We start from the raw sequence: 20,080 nt of genomic DNA, 5'->3' as shown, positions 1-20,080 counted from the left end.
CCTGTATCTTTCCTCACCTTCATCAATTCCTGCTTTTTATCCAGTACCGTAGTATCTCAGAAAAATAAAAACCCTGAAGTTTTTGCTTGCTCCATCCTTCAAGGTATATATCATCTGCTTCACCATAGACTGTTTTGGACAATTAAACCCCCATGACTTCATGGCTCTTCTCTCTCTCATTTTCGTACAGGTTAAGTTGCAATATGTTTTCCCTGTCCATCCTTGAGTTTGCCTCTACCGGTAGTCACAAAATGCTGCATATGCGTTTGAAAATAACCTGTTTGCTCCTGGCCATGAAAACAGAAAGATAAAAGTGTAAGGCTGCAATATACTTAAGGATGGTTACAACTTAATGTACCATTCATTAATTCCTACAACCACATTACGATTAAGTATCAGGCCCCTTTAAACCCTGCACAAAAAGAGTTGAGAGGTTGGTCACAGTGGGTAATTAAACTAAATTAAAGACCCAAAATACATTCCACATAATATGCTACTGTATACATTCAGCCCCAGTCAATTACATGTTTATTATGGTATCTCTGACAAGCTAAATTAACAATAAATTAATGTCTAAGTTGTGATTTCACTTTTGTCAGTAATATACTACAACTAAACCTTAAATATCTGCATGTAACTCTTCAGCTACACACATAAGTGAAGGTAATGGAGTCAAAAAGTGCAGACTAATTGCTTTAGATGAAGGCTTATTATCTCTCCAATTTCAAGCTCAGCAGCAGTTAAGCAGTAATATAAACTACTTTAGTCAAAGCTTTGTGAATCTTTATATAAAACTTACTTTTATTTTTATCTCTCTTAGTTTTTATAACCAATAATAGCAACAGACGTTTTCAGGCTGACAAAGGTAAGGATGTAAGCTGGTTAAAAAAAACCCCAACCAACCAAGACTTCAGCCTTCAGATTTGCTTGTTTTTACTATTTCAATGAAACTCTTCTTCCCCTTTCTAATGTGCTTTTGCATGACCATTTCATGTGTAAGCTCAGTTTAACTCTTCTTAAGTAAGTGCGTCAGCCCGTTTCATCCTCCTTCACCATGAAACATACTCAGGGCTTGATTCCTCACTCAGCTGAGACTTGGGTGTTCACATCTGTAAAAGTGGGTGCACTGAGGGCCCAAGGCGTCCCCACACAGGAATGGTAGCAGTATGTGTATGCTCACCAAAGAGCTGTAGGGAACACAGCAAGTCTGAGGCAGCAGCGGAGAGACAATGTCTAGACATTCCTGCCACCTTGGTGATTCACCAGGATCCCATCACCTAACTCACTCCATCCCAGTACATGCCAATTCTAACTAAACTAGCCTATCCTCTGCCCATGACCACCTGCAATTTGGCTTTTTTTTTTTTTAAGGTGGTCATAGAGACAGGGAAATGTCTTCCAAGAGCATTCCTCACTCTCAGTGATGCAGGGAGATTCCCTTACCTTTTTGCCAGCCTCTCCCACCAAGGCCACTGAGCCCATATACACAGCCACGATGCTGGCACTACAGGGCTATTTAACAAGACAAGATCCTGAAACAAGTCCCTGCTATGCCTCTGTGGCCAGATGTTGTCCAGCAGACTGGGATGAATCCCACTCTGAGAAATTATGGTCTATCTGCACTTTTCGCCTGCAGTTTCTGTGACAAAATTAATATCTCATACTAGTAATAGCCATATATTGCTTGCCAGTTACCATGCGTCACGCACATCATGAGTACATCACAAAGGTTGTCTCCCAAAAAAAAGCTTTACTCCAGCAGCAGTAAGGCACAGGTAATCAGGGCACACTCAGGGATGAGTAATGCAAGGGAGAACGAGGGAAGCAGAGCCTTTCCCTGGGCAAGAAGAGGCCCTTAACCCTTTTCTTCCTCTTGTTCTTCTGGGAATCTTCTCCCCTGGCAAAGACAGCTGCTGCTTTTTGCCCAATGCACACACCACCCACACACCCCCACCCCGTGTGACAGAATAGAAGGCAGTGTCTTCAGCTAATGCATTATTTAAGTACTTATTTTGAAGGCTGGGTATTTCTGAAGAGACACAGGGCATCTGAGAGCTGGCAAAAATACAGCTATCTTCTCTACTTCACCCAAAGCAGGCCGTAAACAGTTACTAGTGTGTTACAGGATGGAGATACTCAGACAAAGCACTGCCCAAGCCCACAACATGAATGCCCAGCAAGGGCAAGAGAAAAGGCAGTGCTCTGAACTCCCTTTGCCACACAAGGCTTGCAGCTAGTCTTCACCTTGCACCTCATTGCTCTGTTGGTGCCATCATATCACCCACAAACTGCATGGAGAGCAGCCCCCGTCCCTCACTGTGAGCCCTCAGGAAGGTTGCAAGGCCAGCTGAAGTCTTCACTGAATGCCTTCCTGCTAATGACAAGCATCATTGCTGCTCTGTACAACTTGGCTGTGCTAAAGGGGACCATCACCCTAACAATAACCCTGTTCAACATGGCCACAGCTGATTTCCCTCTTTCCCCTGCCTCGTTGCTCCTGCTGCCACCTCCCTCTGGGACAAGGAAGGGTGTTAACATGTGCTTCCTGCTTCCTTATGAACCAGCTGCCCACCTGCAGCCTCTTCCTCTACAAACATTTTCCACCACCAAATCTGATTTTACTTCTGCTGTAATTCCCATAATTCCTCCAGGTAGCTAATAGTAACTCTCTAGCCCACTCATTTTCTCTCTTTTTCCTTGATCTGTGGAGGATTTTCACCAATGGCAGTGGGAAGTATCTATGTCCTCTCCACTTCCATCACACTTCTCCACAACTTCCACAACTTTTGGCAGGGCTTTCTCTCTACAAGTACCAGGCTCTATGCTTCGGCCTTGGCTCATAGCCTTATCTTGACTTTCAGGAAGATGATCTCCATCAACCTCCTGGGCCTCAAACTTCAGCATCTGGCTTCCACTTCTGAAAGGTTTTTTTACCCTTGACCACACATTTCCCTGGCTCATCATCTCCCCATTTACTTCCCCATTTCAGCTCTGTGGCTACTAATTACACCACAGTATTCCTATTGGGGAAAAAAAAAAAAAAGAATTACTCCTTCTTGGAAAAGGTCTCTTTGCATTATGCAACCATGAGATGAAAGAAGAATCTCTCTTTTACCTCAAACTATAAAATTGCTTCAAGTTCCCAAAATCCCAGAACCAGATACAATCCCAAAATTCTCCGCATTCTCTCTCTCTCATTTGCAAGTTTGCTTATAATCATCTGAAGTCCTGCCAGGATTTACCTCTATCTTGATCTTTTCCTGCTGAAATTCTTATTCATCTCTAAGTCTTCAGAGTAAGTTTTAACTTTCAGGTTTTCTTTTATGGCCCTTTACGTACCTTCTCTAAACATCAAGGAGTACATCTCTCTGATATCTCAGGCACTTGTGCAGCCTCAGTTACTACACTATCTTTGAACTTCATATTTCATTTACTTATCCTCAGGAGACCCTCAGGTCTGGGGTTTTTTTTCTTAACTTAAAGCAACAATGGACTATCTCGGCAGAAGAGCAGCTGCTGACTGCCACTGAGGACCTAAGTCCAACACTCTTGCTCAAAGCCACAATAGAAGTCTGCAGCACAAAAAGCACTAAGTTTCATGTTCCAACACTGAACTATCATATAAAGCCACCTGATAATCCCACCCAAACTTTGCTATTAAATCAGAAATTGATATTAACTCACCATTCCCTTCTTGAGCACCTTCATTGATTTCAAATATAGGTGCCTCTCCAAATTCTGTTTAACAAAGGTTTTGAAAACTTGCTCAATGCACTCTCACTTCTGCAGTTGGTTCTTCTCCACATCTGCAGTAGCCCTTTAGAGAAGAAGTGCGCTCAACTTTCCTGTTCTGTTGCTGCCGGCACTCTTCTTTCTCTGAATCTATTTCACTTACTTAAATCCCACTTAAGAATCAGAGAAGGCAGGATGGAAGGACAAAAGAAAGAATGAAAGGAAGGAAGAAAGAAAGGGCAAAAGAAAAAAGAGTCTTGAATGCAAAACATACAGAATAAATTACATAATAGATATTACCGTACTCTACATCATTTTAAAAGTGCTACCTTCTCTCCTATCATCCAATGTGACCATGATTCACCACAACTCAATGCATGATAAAGATTTCAAAGAGGCAGCATTAGAGGCCTAAGAACTGAAAACAGGTAAAACCACTGTTCATGAAATGACTGTAGCAATGCATAGCACTGCTAATGGACCACAACTGAAATGAAGCATCAGATGCTCTAAGATAAGAGTTAAAAAAAAGAATTTTTTTTTTTTTTCTTGTGGAGTTCAAACACACTCTTATGAATCCTAGATAACTGGTGAACTTCAGAGACAAATTATTCTGTCTTGATCCAACAGCAAACTTAATGAGAAAGGCTGCAACACAAGCTACCTCTGACAGGAATGGACGGAGCAGCAGTCAACTAATACTGTCCCCGGGACAAGTGGCAGAGCACACCCCATTTGATCTGCCAAGGTATGGCCAGAGTGTAAAACATACATGATCTCAAGCAGCATCTTACAGAAGCATACCAACTCTTAGAAGCTGTGTGCTTAGAGGACCACCAACCATAATGTGGTCTTGACACATCTGAGGCTTTCCAGAAGCACTTCCATTCCAGTACTGAACACCAAGTAAGCTTTTCTACAGCCTTCTCCTTTTGAGACTCCAGTTTTATGCCAAACGTGCTTCCTCCTATCTCTCTCTTTCCCTCTCCATTGTTTAGCTGTCTGCATTCCTCATGGCAAATTAAAAGCTTGAAAAGACTGCTAGTTTCATGCAATTTCATGTTCTTGAATATGGTGTTCTCAGGAGCACTATTATGGAAATTTAATCTCTTGAGAAATAGATCAGATGCCATTAACAGAATGAAACACAAATGTTCTCTATGACTTCCTGGAGAAAGCCTCTGTTGGGTCTACAAGATATGTAATCTACAGAGTTGTTATAAAGAAAAAAAAGTATTGTCTCATATAAACAATGTTATTTTTAGAAAATTATTTAGAAAATTAAACAACTAACACTAAACAGTTCCATTAAAACTAAAATCCTGTTTTGTTTCCTATGCAGGTCAAAGTCAGGTTTCTTCTCTTTCCCTTCTCTTTGGCAGACACCTTCCAAAAGTGAATGTTGCCCCCTGACTTCTGCAGAGCTGTAATAATCAGAGCCAGAATACTGCAGCAAGGCAGTGAGAATGAGGGATTCTCACAAGCTCACTCACCTTTGGGATACAACTGTTTTCAACCCCAGCCAAGAACATAGGAGCTGTGCTATCACAAGTCACCGAGATAATACGCTAAATTAGCTCATCTCCTGGGACACTCACTCCTACCTGTTTAACAGCTCCAGGCCAAGCTCATTTCAGGCCACTGTGTACTGGGTGCTGCAGGGGTATGTTATGGTGCTCTTCAATTCCTCTGTGTGGATTCTATGCCACTGGGGTGCTGCACTGGCAGCTAGTGGCACCATAAATCAGGGCTTTCTTGTGACAAATTCACAGCTCAGTCTGCTTCCTAACGTAAAGTTACTTTGCACAATCTCAAACCTTGCCAAGAAAACATAGAGGATTCAGTCGTGTCTCTTTGTGGTCTAGCATATACCAGGGAAGGTATTGACAAATAAAAGGGCAACATACTTTCTCTACTTCGACAGATAAAATTCACAGCTTATAATATGTGCCTGAACCTGCTGTACACTACAGCCTGTTTACAACGTGAAGAGATCCTGTGCTCTTTGGAGCCAATTTGTATTGCTCACGTGATGTAAGGAGGCTTTAGCGTCACAGAGAAACAGGATTGTTGCAGTCTGTTAGGTAAAGCATGTTGAACTAACCAAGACATTTGGCACCCAAGGATGATGATTTTCTGGACAGCACTTAGGTGAGCAGAGCAAATCTGGAATAATTTTAAGTCACACCTCACAGAAAAAAACCCAACAAAACAGAACACTTCAGAATATCTTCAGATACAGGAACATAACTCACATGAAGTTACATTTATTTAACTGCACCCCCCCCTCCCTACTAATGACATGGGCATCCAGTACTTTTGTTCAATTCAGAACTGCACTACTGACTAAATTTCTCAGTTCTACCCATCTACTATGCTCTAACTTACATTTTTTAGTTGCCTCAGAGCATACAAACTGGCTTCTTTCTGGATAAAGCTAAATGAGAAGATCCTGTTCAACTACTAATGGACATTCAAACCAGTCTGGAACTAGCTCAAAATATCTCCCTGCCCAAAATGTGTATTTGGGACCTCAATACCATCTCTCTCACCCTCATGGGGTGGGTCCACACTACTTCCCAATGTAAGCACACCTGTATTTTTTAGTTTAATTGACTCTGTGAATGAAGTAACAGCATAAGACTAGGCTCACAATGGTTGAGGATTCACAATGTCTTGAAGCAAGACAGCAAGGCACGCAGGAATTGACAGCCTTTGCTACAGGAATCCCAAAATTACCTGATTACAACTATGTAGGGGGAAACCCTGCATAATGTACCTAAAGTGCATGTATTTTTTTGGATTTGGATAAATGTACTCAAATAAAGGCACATTTCAGTATAGTATATTAGATACTCCAACTATACTCACTCTTCAAGATACTACAGACTATTTCTGTGAAGTACAGAGTGGCAGGGGAACATTAGAAGCATGAAATATTAATCTTGCCATTATTTTATTCTTGAGTCTGACCTAGGTTTTCCAAGTTAAATATCTTCTCTCTCCACTTGAAGACACCTATTATTTGGAATTCCACCTGTTCTGTAAAATTCAAAATTGATTACCTTAATGACAGCTAATAGGCAGAATTGTTCTATTGATCTGACTTCACTCCTCCATGTGGCCCACTTCAATAAAAGGCAGCCTTCAAGCTGGGTCTTTACTTAATTTTTGGTCTCTTATATGGAGCTGCATGTAAACAATCATTAACAACCTTGTCTAGGATATGTACAGGGTAGAGCAGGACCTCGCTCCCTGTGACAGTTTTTCTCTATGCAGCAAAAGAAACAGGAACAATCATTTATTCTGAGTGTTCAAGCACCTAATTATCCAATCAACCCTTTAAATATGTTTTATAGAAGGTGGTCTTTGAGAATCTGTGATCATGTTATCCTTGATATGCTGACTCATTTTTAAAAATACTTAAAAGTCTCATTTTAGCACATTATGCCTTTTACCACATCTTCATAAAAAAACAGCCTCCTTATTTTTTATGTATGACTGTCGAGCTATTTGCATTCCCAAAGGCCATTAAAAGTAACAAGAACTGGGCTAAACTATGATAACAAATTTACAGGCTTATGTTGAAATATAAAAATCTTCAGCAAATGTAAATTACTAAAGCACATTGACACAGTACTTGACTTGTTGTTGCTATTTTCTTCACCTTTTTCAACGGCAAAATGGGTTTAACGGTGTATTCAGACATCCAACTAACAATCCCCAAGACAGAGAATAAGATTCGCTAGTCCTCTTGAGCCAGAGCCCAAGTCTATTAGTATCTGCAGGCTTTTCTATAGACTTCTGAGCATTGGGTCTAGCAGAAAGCCAACTGCAATCATTGTACACTGCACGGTATCCAACTCCAACCATTTGAACAAGAAACCATAGCTGTGTCAAAAGCACCCAAGCATACAGAGACAAACACGGTCAACTTACATCTTTATAAGCAACCACAACTTGACAGTAAGAGACAGTATTACATATCACTTACAGAACGTTTTCTGCACATGATGCCCCAAAGGCTTAAAAGTTCAGACTCATGAAACAGATAAGCAAGGAGATAAATGATTAAAATTCTGAATAGTTTAACTGGCATGGAGGTGAGCAACATTGCTTTTCAGAAAGAAACTATATAAAAACATTTTTAAGTAAAAAAAGGGAAGAAAGGGATGCTTACTGCTTGGCTTCAAGCAGGTAAGGCACTGCATTGCCTATCTCCACATCCCAATCATTTCCTAATTATTATAATTTTTGTAAATCTGGAGAACATGCCTTCATTTGCATATAGACACATGGGTCTGAATTAAATTTTTTCATTTATGCCTGCAAAGCTTCTGCAGATGTTTTCAAACTTTCCACACCCTGTTCCTGCAGTGCCTTTTCATGCCCAGCTTCTGTTTGGGTTAGCATGGTAGGACACAGCATAGACTTAAGCCAAGTGTGTCATTTGCCTGCCTCTGGATCCAGGGAATGTCACAGCAAGGAATACAGAAAAGGGACAGTCACAATCTCTTACAACAGCAGCAGCTGCTTCTGAAACAGACTCGGTCCTCTACAGACAGACCAGCACTTTGCCTTCAATTTTCTCCCAGCTACAATTTTCAGTTACTTGATCAGTTCTAAGCAAGCAAAAAAATCTCAGCAATTCTTGATGTTCACAAGCCTGAAAATAGAATTTCATCTGGAAATAGAATTTGGATAGAGCCTTTTTTCAGTTATGAACTGGTTTAAGTAAAATACGAGGTTAGATTTGGTTTTGGTGTTGGAAGATAAAAGTGCAATTGAATCAAAGGATACAGATTGGATTTGACCCCCCACTGTCAAACCATTTTACTAATAATGTAATGTATTGTGAAAACAACAAAAAAAAAAATGGAAGTGAGCAAAGTTGCTTACAGACTCTAACATTAATATTCATCAATATCATTGATATTTATATATGCTTGATATTTCTATTTCATGCTCACACTAGGGCAGAGCTGAGAGATCATGTACTTTCAGAATATTTAAGCGTACCATATGGGTATAATTGCAACAATCAGTTATAGAATATATTCAATCAAGACTCTGCATAATACTAAAGACCCATTCTAGGCATTTTATACTTCATATGGGAAGAAAGAAGTAGCAAAGACATGGCATGCCAGTAGCAAAATGGCATTACACAGGTAACACTACTTGAAAGAAAAACACTGCTCCTTTTTAAAACACAACCGACTTACACTTCTTGACTTACAAAAGCCAGAACTTTTGCACAGCTTTAAGAAGGAGAAGGGGACAGCCCCACAGCTCAGTCTGTTCAGAACAGGCACTTATGCACCCCTGCCTCCCAGGAACACAGCTAGACTCATTTTAATCTGCATCAAACAGTGACAAAAATACATATGCCAACAGCAATGGACAGGGAAGCAGAGAAGCCTGACAGATGTAAGGTTAGATGAAGGCACAGTTTCTTTACCCTCAGTATCAAAGTTCTTTTCTTCTTGTTTTCACTGAACCATTGAGCCTGTTTTGGCCATCAGTAAAATGTCACCCTGAAAATGCAGATTATATGATGCTATTTGTGGTGCCTGGTGTCTTCCCTTGCTCTTCCCTTCCCTTATTCCCTAAAATAAAGCACCAAGTAAAAAAAAAAAAAAAAAAAAAAAGGGGAAAACAACGTGCGAAGCTCTCAGCTTATCAAGCCAGGAAGAACTAAAGAACTATTTTAAGAATTAATTTGTGCCCTGAGAGATCTGTTTAAATTATCCTCCTGTGCTGTCCTAACTGAAGATTAAAGCAGCGAACTTCCAATGTCTTAACGAGATGATGAAAATTGAAGAACTGGAGTGTACAGGCTCCCCCGCAGTCCTCCCAGGAACGGGGCTGAGCGCGGGGAGGGAAAGCTGGTGCCAAGGAGGATGGAGCTGCTGGTCTGCCGGTGCACCAGGAGCCCACAAACCTTTGCCATCCTCAGCTGCAGCTCAGAGATCGCAACCAGGCTTTCCCTTATGCCACCACTTTTTAACTGTGCTACCCTCTACCAGTGAGGATATGTCCCCTTTTTCTGACACCCGCTGCTTTTTTGACAGGGAAAGTTTTGACTTCACATGGTAAGTGCAGTCAGATAGGAATACCCTCTATAAAACAGGCATGACAGGCAAAATTAAGTCTTTAACTTTCTACCTTTACAGAAACACATAAAGCACCTACCGAGCAAAATAAATGAATCAAGTTCAGATGCAGTGTGAGCACTGCAATTTTCCCCAGAGTCAATGGGACTTATACCTACCTACAGCTGCTTTCACACCCCCCCATCACTGCTTGTACAGGCACAACCTGAGCACACGCTGTACTCTGAAGTGTCCCTCCAAGACAATGCCAGACAAAAAAACCTCCAAACAACCCTGAAAGTGCGTGACAAAGTAAGAAGGTGAAACCCACTTTTGCAATTTTACATCCATCTGCACAGGGGCTGTTAAAAAGCCTCACCCCCTTCCTCCAGCGAGAAGGGGCCTCTGTCCCAACATCCTGCTCCTTCTACCTTGCACATAAGGAACAAGTTACAGAACAAACCTTTATAGCCTTCAGCAAGAGGTACAGGCTGTTAAGAATAGCACAATTTCAGCTTCCCCCCCCAGCCTCCACACACACCGAGACAGCAGACCTTGAAGCCAGCTACACAGTACTTTCCTCCTGCCACTGACTGGTGACTCAGTTGACAATTATAGGAATGCACACCAAGAAGATTAAAAAATATATATATTAATAATAATCATACACAAAACACAGAGCTACACAATGCAAATCTGTATTTGCTTGAAATTGAGGAAAATAAGCATTACCTGATCTTGTTGTTGGGCTTGTTTCCCTGATGCATTTTGCTCCTTGGCTGTAGTCATGCTCACCTATTTGTGCCCACTGCAGTGGCAAACAAGATTTTACAGTGTGTGTGCGTGTGTAAGCTTGTCTTTGTGTGTTCAGACATACATGCATGCATGCACACACATACACACACACACACACACACACACAAAGACTAAAGGGATAAGGATGAGTAACTAGTCCATCACTTAATCACCAGCTGAGAAATTTCCCACCCCCACAAAAAAGAAATAAATAAAAATGCAATGTAAAAAAGCACTAGTCTAGCTGTCTTCCCCCTTGAGCCTCTAAAATAAAAGCAGAAGCAGGAGCAGAGAGAAGGATGCTGTGGGGGCTTCTTCAATTAGCAACAGCCTCTGCAATCGTCACAGAAACAATGATAACTGCTTGGCAACCAGCAACTGGCAGCTCGGAGCCGGGAGGCAGCGATGTGGTCCTCGCTCCCCACCTCCACGGCAGCAGCCCGCGCGCTGCGCATGCACCGGCTGCCTCGTAGCACAATGTGCTGCTCACTGGCAATGTGCAGAGCTGAGCTCGGCAGTCATCTCCCCTCCCGCAGCACGGGGAAAGGGGCTGCAGGCAGCCGGCGCTCAGGAATTAAATCCCACAGTCCTGCAAACAGAGTTTCCAGCTTCTCCCAACTTGCATAGGTTTCAGTGCCCTGGCAGTCCCTGGCTATGCAGGAAAGCTGTGGCAAGGGCAGCCTCTGCCCTGCTGCCAGGGCAGTTTTGAAGGATGCAGCATGGACTCCCAGGGAAGCAGGTTCCCACTGATAGGACACAGCACCAAAACTCCCTGAGGATCTGCTTGCCTCACTGCCAAAGGGTGGCGCATTCATCAGTGTAAAACATGTGCCCAGCCTCCTCTGGCCCTCTCCATGGCCCTGATGTGACTGGGGCCACTTTGCATTTCTGATATCCTGCCTGCGTCCTGCGTGCTTGCAGCTGCCATGTAGGTCACGTTGCCGGGTGACACACCAGCAGCGCTGCCTGCTCCACTCCATGCTGCCATAGCTAGCTCCCTGCCATAATGGAGATCTCTCCAACATGGTGGAGCTGTCAAACAAGCCATCCTATCCCACTGACCCACCTTGCTGTCACCATGGGGTGACATGGGGTGTGCTGAGCATGAGGCATAAAGCAAGTACCACTCTCCAGTAACACTCAGGGGACCTTACATAGTTGGGCAAAACTTAGAGCAACATGAAGTTTGCTCAATATTTGCTCAAGACTGATACAAGTCCTAGCCCACCTCAACATCAGGCAACATGATACTGCCATGTTGCTGCTTTCCAACAGCTCATTTCCTTCCAACAGCCCCGAGATTGAGCTCAGCTCTTGCCTCTGTGCTGTCATGCTGTACAAAGCCAAACATTTTCTCACTCACATAATACTGACATCTCTGCTGAGTCTGCGGGTAACTAGCTAAGGAAAGGGAACATGAGAGAATTTATCTGACAAAGAAGTGATTATGCCCCATTTGATCCTCAATTTTACAGCACAGATTTATTATACAAGGTCACAATCACCAGCAACACAACTCCGCTAGATGCAATGTGTCCTTACACCTGGGATAAATTTGATCCTTGGTTTAGGAACAGATCAGTGGCAGGACAAGTTTTCCTAGAGATTATCTACTAACCACCAGTCAGACCTCCTAACCATTTAATAGCATCACAGAATGGTTTGGGCTGGAAGGGACCTTAAAGCTCATCTAGTTCCACTCCCCAGCCATGGGCAGGGACACCTTCCACTAGGCCAGGCTGCTCCAAGCCCCGTCCAACCTGGCCTTGAACACTGCCAGGGATGGAGCCCTGTGTGTCCCCGCAGGGAGAAGCCACAGCTTCTCTGGGCAACCTGTTCTGCATTTTCACTATTAAGTATCACATCAGTTCATAGAAACAGCAACATAGAAGACTGCAATACAGAATTTTGCTGGTAGGAAAACTGGACAACCTTGCCTGGTCCCAGGCGTCAGGATCCAGGCAACGGCTCATTAAAAAAAAGTGAACAGCACCTCTCTAACAAGAAGCAATAATTTACATTTAAATCTAACAGCCTGTGTCAACCTCTTGCTGGGTTATATTATGACATAGTCCTAGCTTACATTGCAATTTCATCTCTTTAGTCCCAATAGTTTTAGTCACAATATTTTGTATATATTTATAGTGAGGTTATTCTTGCTCATACATTTTTCCCCAGCCATCAGAATAGAATTGCTTTCAAGGTCTTATAGACGTGGAGGACAAGGGGTAATGGGTTCAAACTTAAACAGAGGAAGTTTAGATTAGATATAAGGAAGAAGTTCTTTACAGTGAGGGTGGTGAAGCACTGGAATGGGTTGCCCAGGGAGGCTGTGGATGCTCCATCCCTGGCGGTGTTCGAGGCCAGGTTGGACAGAGCCTTGAGCCACGTGGTTTAGGGCAAGGTGTCCCTGCCCATGGCAGGGGGGTTGGAACTAGATGATCTTAAGGTCCTTTCCAACCCTTACGATTCTATGATTCTATGATTCTATTTGAATTTTCCAATGGGCTTGGTCTATTTTTCTATCTGTAGTGGGTAGGAATGAAGGCAAGCGCCTTACTCCACAGTTTAGCTATTTTTCTTTCCAAGAGGAATTCAAATGAAAAAAACCAAAACTGCGTATTGGTTGGGGTTTGGTTTTGGGGGTTTTGGGGGATTTTTTTTTTTTTAACTTCCTTATAGTATATCCTGGAAATTTCTGCAAAACAGATCCCTTTCAAAACATAGACCATTCACTGTGTCCCTGACCCCTCAGTACTTACACTGGCAATCACTGAACTTAACTGCCCTGCTGCTGAAAATAAATATATTTGTACTTATCTATTTACCCTTGCCTTCCCTACCTATGTGAATTCAATTCTTTCACAGTTAACCATTAAAGACATACAGTTTTCACTAGTTTTCTTGAAATGACCACTCTGCCTTACAATGTAGATTTTTCCCACTAAGCTTGTTGTTGGATGCATAAGAAGTTAATTAGTCCAGCAGTTAGCTGTGCAAATGCTTATGGCTTAGCCTTATTATATAGGTGCATTATGATGCTGACTGTTCTTTCTGTACCTCCCAGTGTTTTGGTGCAGCTACCCCAGTGTTATTGAAATGCCTCAATCTCTGCTTGGAGGTACCTCTCCATCACTCTTGACCTGTGCAGGGGTTTTCATCCTCTCAGATGGCCACAAGCTGCTGCTCACTGACAGAAGGATGTGGAAGTCACGTCCTCCAGCTCTCTGCCACCATCCTTCCTCAATCAAAGAGGTTCAGCCATTCAGAAATACTCATTATTAACAGGCACAGAATAATCTGCTCACATATTAGCAGGGCTGAGGCCATCCATCCTGACCTCTGTGCTATGTTAGGGTACCAACTTTATTGCTTGGCTGAGTCATCACTTATGAAAGATTAATACACCCCTATCACAAGACAAGAATCGGTATCTGTCAACCCCAGCAGCTGCCCAGGCAGAAGGATTTATACAGACAGCCCCATTTAGGGGGTTGCAGGAGGCACTGGCAAATAAGGATCCTGGGAATATAACCTTCCCATCCCTCCCACCCCACAGCATCCCAGCTGATGACAGGAACACAGGCAGCACATTGTTCCTTCTTGCCAGGTTTGAAGATGCATCGGGCTGTTCATGTCCTACCACACATCACTTGCAACAGGTTTGTCTTCAGTGGCTGCCTGGGCTGTGTAAAGGGTCTATCTCCAGGCTCCGTCCCTACCACACAATCTGCACTCCCATTATAAGCATCCTTCATTAATCCATGTAGTCCACATCATGCCACCACTGGGACAGCTCAGGAGCACTGCTATGAGCACAGACAGCTCTCCCTGTTAACCAAGATGCATGTTCAAAATGCCAACTACAACCACATGAATGGCATCCCCACACCTGACAGCAATTAGCTCCTCCGTCACCAGGCAGGACAGCCAGTCATTTCCCTTCCATCAGAAGAGGAATCAGTGACAGGTGAAAGGAAGTCTTTCCAGCTTCTCAACTCATCTTCACCCAGAGTGCTTGTTTCAACAAAATCATGCAGTGCTGCAGTAAGACAGATAATTTTTAATTACCTTGTAACAAATTAGTCACACATGTCCTAGAGCCTTTTCCGTTAGAAGGGAAGTGCTTTATTCTCCTGAGACTGGCAGGAATAGGATTGTGGTCTGGGATCATTCTCAAAACATTCCTTGGAGTTCTCAGAGATCATCTCTACCACCACCACAAAACTCCCTCATGCTCAAAGATTGTTGCAAATCTTTTACATTGCAAACAGAAAATGATGCTGCAATGGCTCTGCAAGACAAGGTGGGCTAAAACCTTAAAAACTCATTGCCATAAAGACCTATGAAGTGTTAGGAGCTAAAGCACAATAACTATTGTTTATGACCATGCATTGCAGCAACACATGGTAGGGAAAAAAAGCAGTTTATTATTACTCCCACACACTATTAAGCAGATCAATTTACTAAGACTATCCTTGATTCTGCCCTTCCATGTAGGCAGGAGTCTCTGCTGCCCGTGGATGCTGAGCAGCCACTTCATGGGTAGCAGCAATGGGCTCTCAGGAGTCAGTGCAGAGCACTCCCATCCCCTCTTATGTTATAAACACCAGATCCAACAGCAGCCTGCACTCACAGGGAACACTCCAGCTGCACACGTCTGTTCAAGGGAGTATAGACTAAGCAAGGGCAGTAATAAGCCTGCAGCAGCAGCAGGTATACTTATTGGATGCAGAACCCTTCTGCTCCTTTGAAATCTGGTGTTCTAGCTGTACCACACTGGGCTATTTATTCCCTCTTCATTACCACATCAAGGAAGTTGAAGTCAGTGGGCAGAGTGGGTAAAATGAATTCTACTTGATTAACTATACCTTTGAACAATCTGCTAATGTTACCCCCTCTCCAGATAAAGACCAGATCCCATGGAGAGCTATGTATCTGAAATTTTTAGTGGATCTAAACCATTAGAACCTGGGGTGCGGTAATGTGCTACCTCCAGCAGAACACACCACACGATCTGCTTTTGTACAGCCAGTCCCTCTGAGCTTCACACTCACCGCCAGCTCCCACTGGTTTGGCTGGTTTGCTGTCAGTTCAGAGAGGACACATGGCCCAGGAAAGCACATACTCCAGCAAGTTATGACAATGGAAAAACCTATTCACAGGCAGTTTACAAAGGGCAAGTCCTAAGGGCTACATTTTTTTTGGATGCAGTGTCAAGGAGGTAGTAAATGTTAGCAAGATAACTCAGGAAGAGAGAGACAGCCTCCCAGCAGAGACATTCACTAAAAGAAAGGGGAGATGAGCCTGTAAAAACATTGTAGCCATGGATTTTAGCATTCAGTCATCTGAGAGGTGACTGAGGAAGCTTGGATCAAAACAGGATGCAAGGGGAACAGTGCTCAGTGTGCATTGGTGCTGCTTTTCAGGTGGGGAAACAGCAGGGTGGGAGCACAAGTCTGACAGCTCCTGCAACAGCTGTCTAAGAAGGTCTACCTGACTCATGCTCTCCTAAGACAAGTGCATACTCCCAAAAAAGTAAATCCATTCAATCTCCAAGTCTGATATAAAACATTTGCAGCTGCCTTATTGCCCCACTATTCCAACTTCCTTAGAAAATTTCAAAGAGGAACAAGACAGGTTTGTACAAAGCAGGCTGTCCATGGCATCATCACGGTCCTGCAGATGTGGCAAGGCATGCACATGTTCTGGTGACAATTCACTTTCCTCAGTTCCAATGCAAACATCTCATCTACACAAAAAGCCGTGGCACAGGCCCTCTTCAATCTGGACCTCCGTAGCCCAGATGCAGTGTGTCAGAGGGATCTGTGCTCCTCCACTGCGAATCCTTGTGGAGGTCAAGCACTCCTCACATAGGAGATGCCAGAGCAGAACAGACAGCTGTGAAACCATAAGGGCTGCATGGCTAAAAACTCTCTTTAGAGGATTTTATGGTTTTAGATGCTGCAAAAGCAGCCAGTCGTCCTGGCTGTTCATTCTTGAGATTTCTGTTCTGTGCTCATCTGAATAAGCTTCTGAGATAGAGAATTTAATTTTATTTTTTTTTGTTCGGAAAACACCCTGCCCTTCTCCAAGAATGTGACAACAGTAGTATCATATTGCTGCACAGCAATGCCCCAGTCAGAATTGGGAATGAAAACACTTAGATGGTAGATCAGCTGACGTTAGCTTTACTCCTACAAAGGCAGCAGAGCATCTGTACTCCTTACACACCATCCCCAGCACTGCTTCTCAACCTTGTTCCTACTAGAAGACAAAAACACTTAATCTTGTTCCAAATTAATTCCTAAATTTAGCAAGACTTCTCAGCTTCTCAAAGGGCATCCCCAAAATAATCTTATGACTAAGGGGGGAAAAGCTTTGGCCTTTAAGGATATGGATTAGTTAACTTGACCTTGCACCAGCGCTGCTACTGTTGCCTCTCTCTGGTTGTCTCCAACATGTTTGTTCTGCCAAGGATTAGTCATGGGGGAGTCTATGTCCAGACAAATTTTCAGAGGCTCTACTGAGAACCTCTGTAGCTCGGGGATCCACTCAAATGCTCTTCCAGATTTCAAAGGTTCTGCAAACATGCTAGAGGCAATAATAGATTATGAATACAGTTGCAGATAAAAAAAATCATATTTCCATTGCCCATGACCAAGATCATTAAGCAAGCAATTTGGTGCAGTATTTTCATTTAATAGATCAAATCCAGTTTATTTGCTCAATGCCTTTAATTAGTTATTTGCATGAATATCTGTTCCTACAGGGGATACACTTCAAAATGTTCCTCCAAGCTTGAGAACTCCTGCTATCTGAAACAAGCAGGTACATGTACCAGAGGACACAGAGACAACAGGCATTGCAAGAATGACTTGTGGCTCTGTGTAACAGTCCCATGGTGTTGCTACTATTTGTGCACTACAAAAGCCTTACTAAGTTGCTTTTTTTTTAGCTTAAGTATGAGAAGATGGTTTTAAGTGATTAAAATAGTTTTATTTGAAGCACTGTATTCTGCTTCTTCCTACTTCTCGCTGCTGCTCCAAGTTCCAGGACTGGGATGCAAGCTGTGAAAAAGTCTGCTCGCTCACGCGCAGCAAGAGCTATTCTACATAGCACTTTCCTGCGTAAAGTGGAGCGTGACTCTGGGGAACACAGCAGGTACTTGTGCCCTTCTCACTTCTGGATTACGTATCCACTTTGGTTTGCTTACCCTAAAGATCAAGCATGTGTACTGTCAGAATTTCCCATTTAAGTGGATTATATTTTTCAAAAACATTACTTTTGATCGACAGTGGGGTTATTTTTTGAGTCAGTATATATAGTTTAATACATCATTCCAGCCTCAAAGGCACATGATTAGCAGTGCCATAATTGTTTGGCACTATGTTATCCCTGCAAGGAATACAGACTGTACCGCTGGCTTTTTTCTTCCCCTCTGCCTGTTCCTGCTGGTGTGACCTTGGCAGCTGTAATGCAACAGATGCCTCCTTCTCGCTTGTTTATCTGTGTGTGAGAGACTTCTGAGGCCGCAACTTCAGTGCCAGCTGTGAATCGTCTCCAGATTGTTTTTTCAAAATTTGCCTCCTCACAGTCTGGCTTAGTATTTCTGCTCCCTGTGATCTTAGGGATCAGTCTTCACTGACATTTCTCTCCCCCCCCCATCGTTATTTCTGAGCAGCAGCTGAATTCTTTCCTCATTGATTCAGCACGAGCTCTTTTTGACTGTTGTTTTAGGAGGGGAAGGATTTATTTCTTTCCTCCCTACTTGTTTTCCTCTTTATTTAAACATAAGTTTTACAGAATAGCCGCAATATATGTTTTGTAACTCAAAATATCCAGGTCAGAAAATGTAAAAGACACCATCAGTAATGACAAGCGATAACAAAATACCACACACACACCCCCATTCAGTGTCAAACAGAGAATCCCCATCTTCACAACAGCTGCAAACATATTAGGCTATTTAGCAGCCTACTGCTTGGAAAAGGGAGAGCCTCATCTTCATTTTTAGCTGCAACAGTGATTTATAGGATGAATAAATGATCTGCATATAAGATGATGACTGGTTTAAATGTAAATGTTGTGAAAGGCTTCTTGTGTAAGCACATACCATTGCCTGAGAGATCCTTGTACATAAAAGCCACAGCTGGAGCAAGTGGCTTTTTAAGCATTTGTTTTATGAAGTACACTTTTCTTTGCAATGGTTGTTATCTTTCATTTACTTTTATATCAGCTTTATAAAAAAAAAACAACCCAAAACCCAACGAACCAAAAACTTGAACATACAACACGATCCGTACATTTTCAATAGTGAGTTTATGCAAAATACTGGCACTCGTAAATAGATGCATGTAACATACATTCATCTTAAAGATGTCGCATCTGATTGGAAGTTATACTACCACAGCTGATGAGGTCTCATAGGTGATGCAGGCATAAGGACCAAATGTCCTCAGTTTCTGAATGCAAAACCTGACAGGTGGCTGCATCGGATCCCATAGGCTGGGCAGGACTGAGCCCAGCTTTCTGCAGTAGAGAGCATCTCCTTAGGACTGCTACCACTTGTAGCAAAGGGTACGACCATTGGACCCTTATGAGCAGTGACCCACTGAACACCATGGTAGCCTCATGATAACTTCTCACAAACATTCCCAAATAACACCCAGAGGGGCAAAGGTGTCAGCTCTGCACTTGCACTAGTATTTTCACTAAAGTTTACTGCCTTCACAAAACGCTTACTGAAGTTGGATGGCTGGTGGTGGTCACTGCCCTCAGTTACTGGTGAGGGCTGTGATGGCTGCAAGCGTTTGTATACTAATGTGTTTTTTCTGAAGTAGATCGCTTGGGATGAAATCTGTTATGGTAAACATAGGTTGCTGCATTCCTATAGTAGATAAGTTTTTTTACTAGCCCAAAATAGCCCTTTCAAGAGTCTGAATAATGAAAACACTGCAGACACTTGTCTTCTCTAAAAGATGCACAAAGAAGCACAAAGGCCCTTCCTATCTGCTTCGCGTCTTTACTTTTGGGGTAGGCAAACCCACAACATATTCAGATTCCTGTACCCAAGTCTTCGAAGGTATAAGGAAGAGGCAGGAAACAACACTTGGGCATAGCCCTAATTCACTGGGCAGGTGAAACAAATGGTGCACAGTTTTTTGTCACTTCACTCACTTTCCCCTGCTGTGCCTCAGTACCCACTCTGCATTCATCTTTCCAGATTGCATGTCTGGCACAGTACATGTACTAAAGCAGAGGACAGCTAAAACTTGTTACCAGTATTTTGAATGCCCTCTACTGGAAATGCTATTTATGGAAAATGAGCCAACTGGAAAAACCTCCCCAGAACCCCTAACACAGAGGTAAAGGTCTGTCTTCATTAAAAAAGAGAAAGAATGGGATGAATGGAGTTGACTTATTACTAGTACAACCTCAATAGTCTGCTTACCTTG

At 42.8% G+C, this 20,080-nt stretch overlaps 1 protein-coding gene across 4 annotated transcripts in view; it reads right to left on the bottom strand.

The window, feature by feature from the left end:
- The window catches only part of DPP6 (dipeptidyl peptidase like 6), a 560,201-nt gene that overhangs the window by 246,961 nt on the left and 293,160 nt on the right, over positions 1-20,080 (bottom strand). Inside the window, exon 1 of one of the 4 annotated variants that reach the window (XM_030488702.1) lies at positions 10,560-11,058. The exons of the other annotated variants lie outside the window; for them this stretch is intronic. Coding sequence (XP_030344562.1) covers positions 10,560-10,616 — 57 coding nt within the window. The 5' untranslated portion in view covers positions 10,617-11,058. Of the gene's footprint in view, positions 1-10,559; positions 11,059-20,080 lie in introns of those variants that run through there. 4 annotated transcript variants of the gene reach the window in all.

Source organism: Strigops habroptila, chromosome 1 (assembly GCF_004027225.2).
Source record: "Strigops habroptila isolate Jane chromosome 1, bStrHab1.2.pri, whole genome shotgun sequence".
NCBI lineage: Eukaryota > Metazoa > Chordata > Aves > Psittaciformes > Psittacidae > Strigops > Strigops habroptila.
This window is presented reverse-complemented; position numbering and strand designations above follow the sequence as displayed.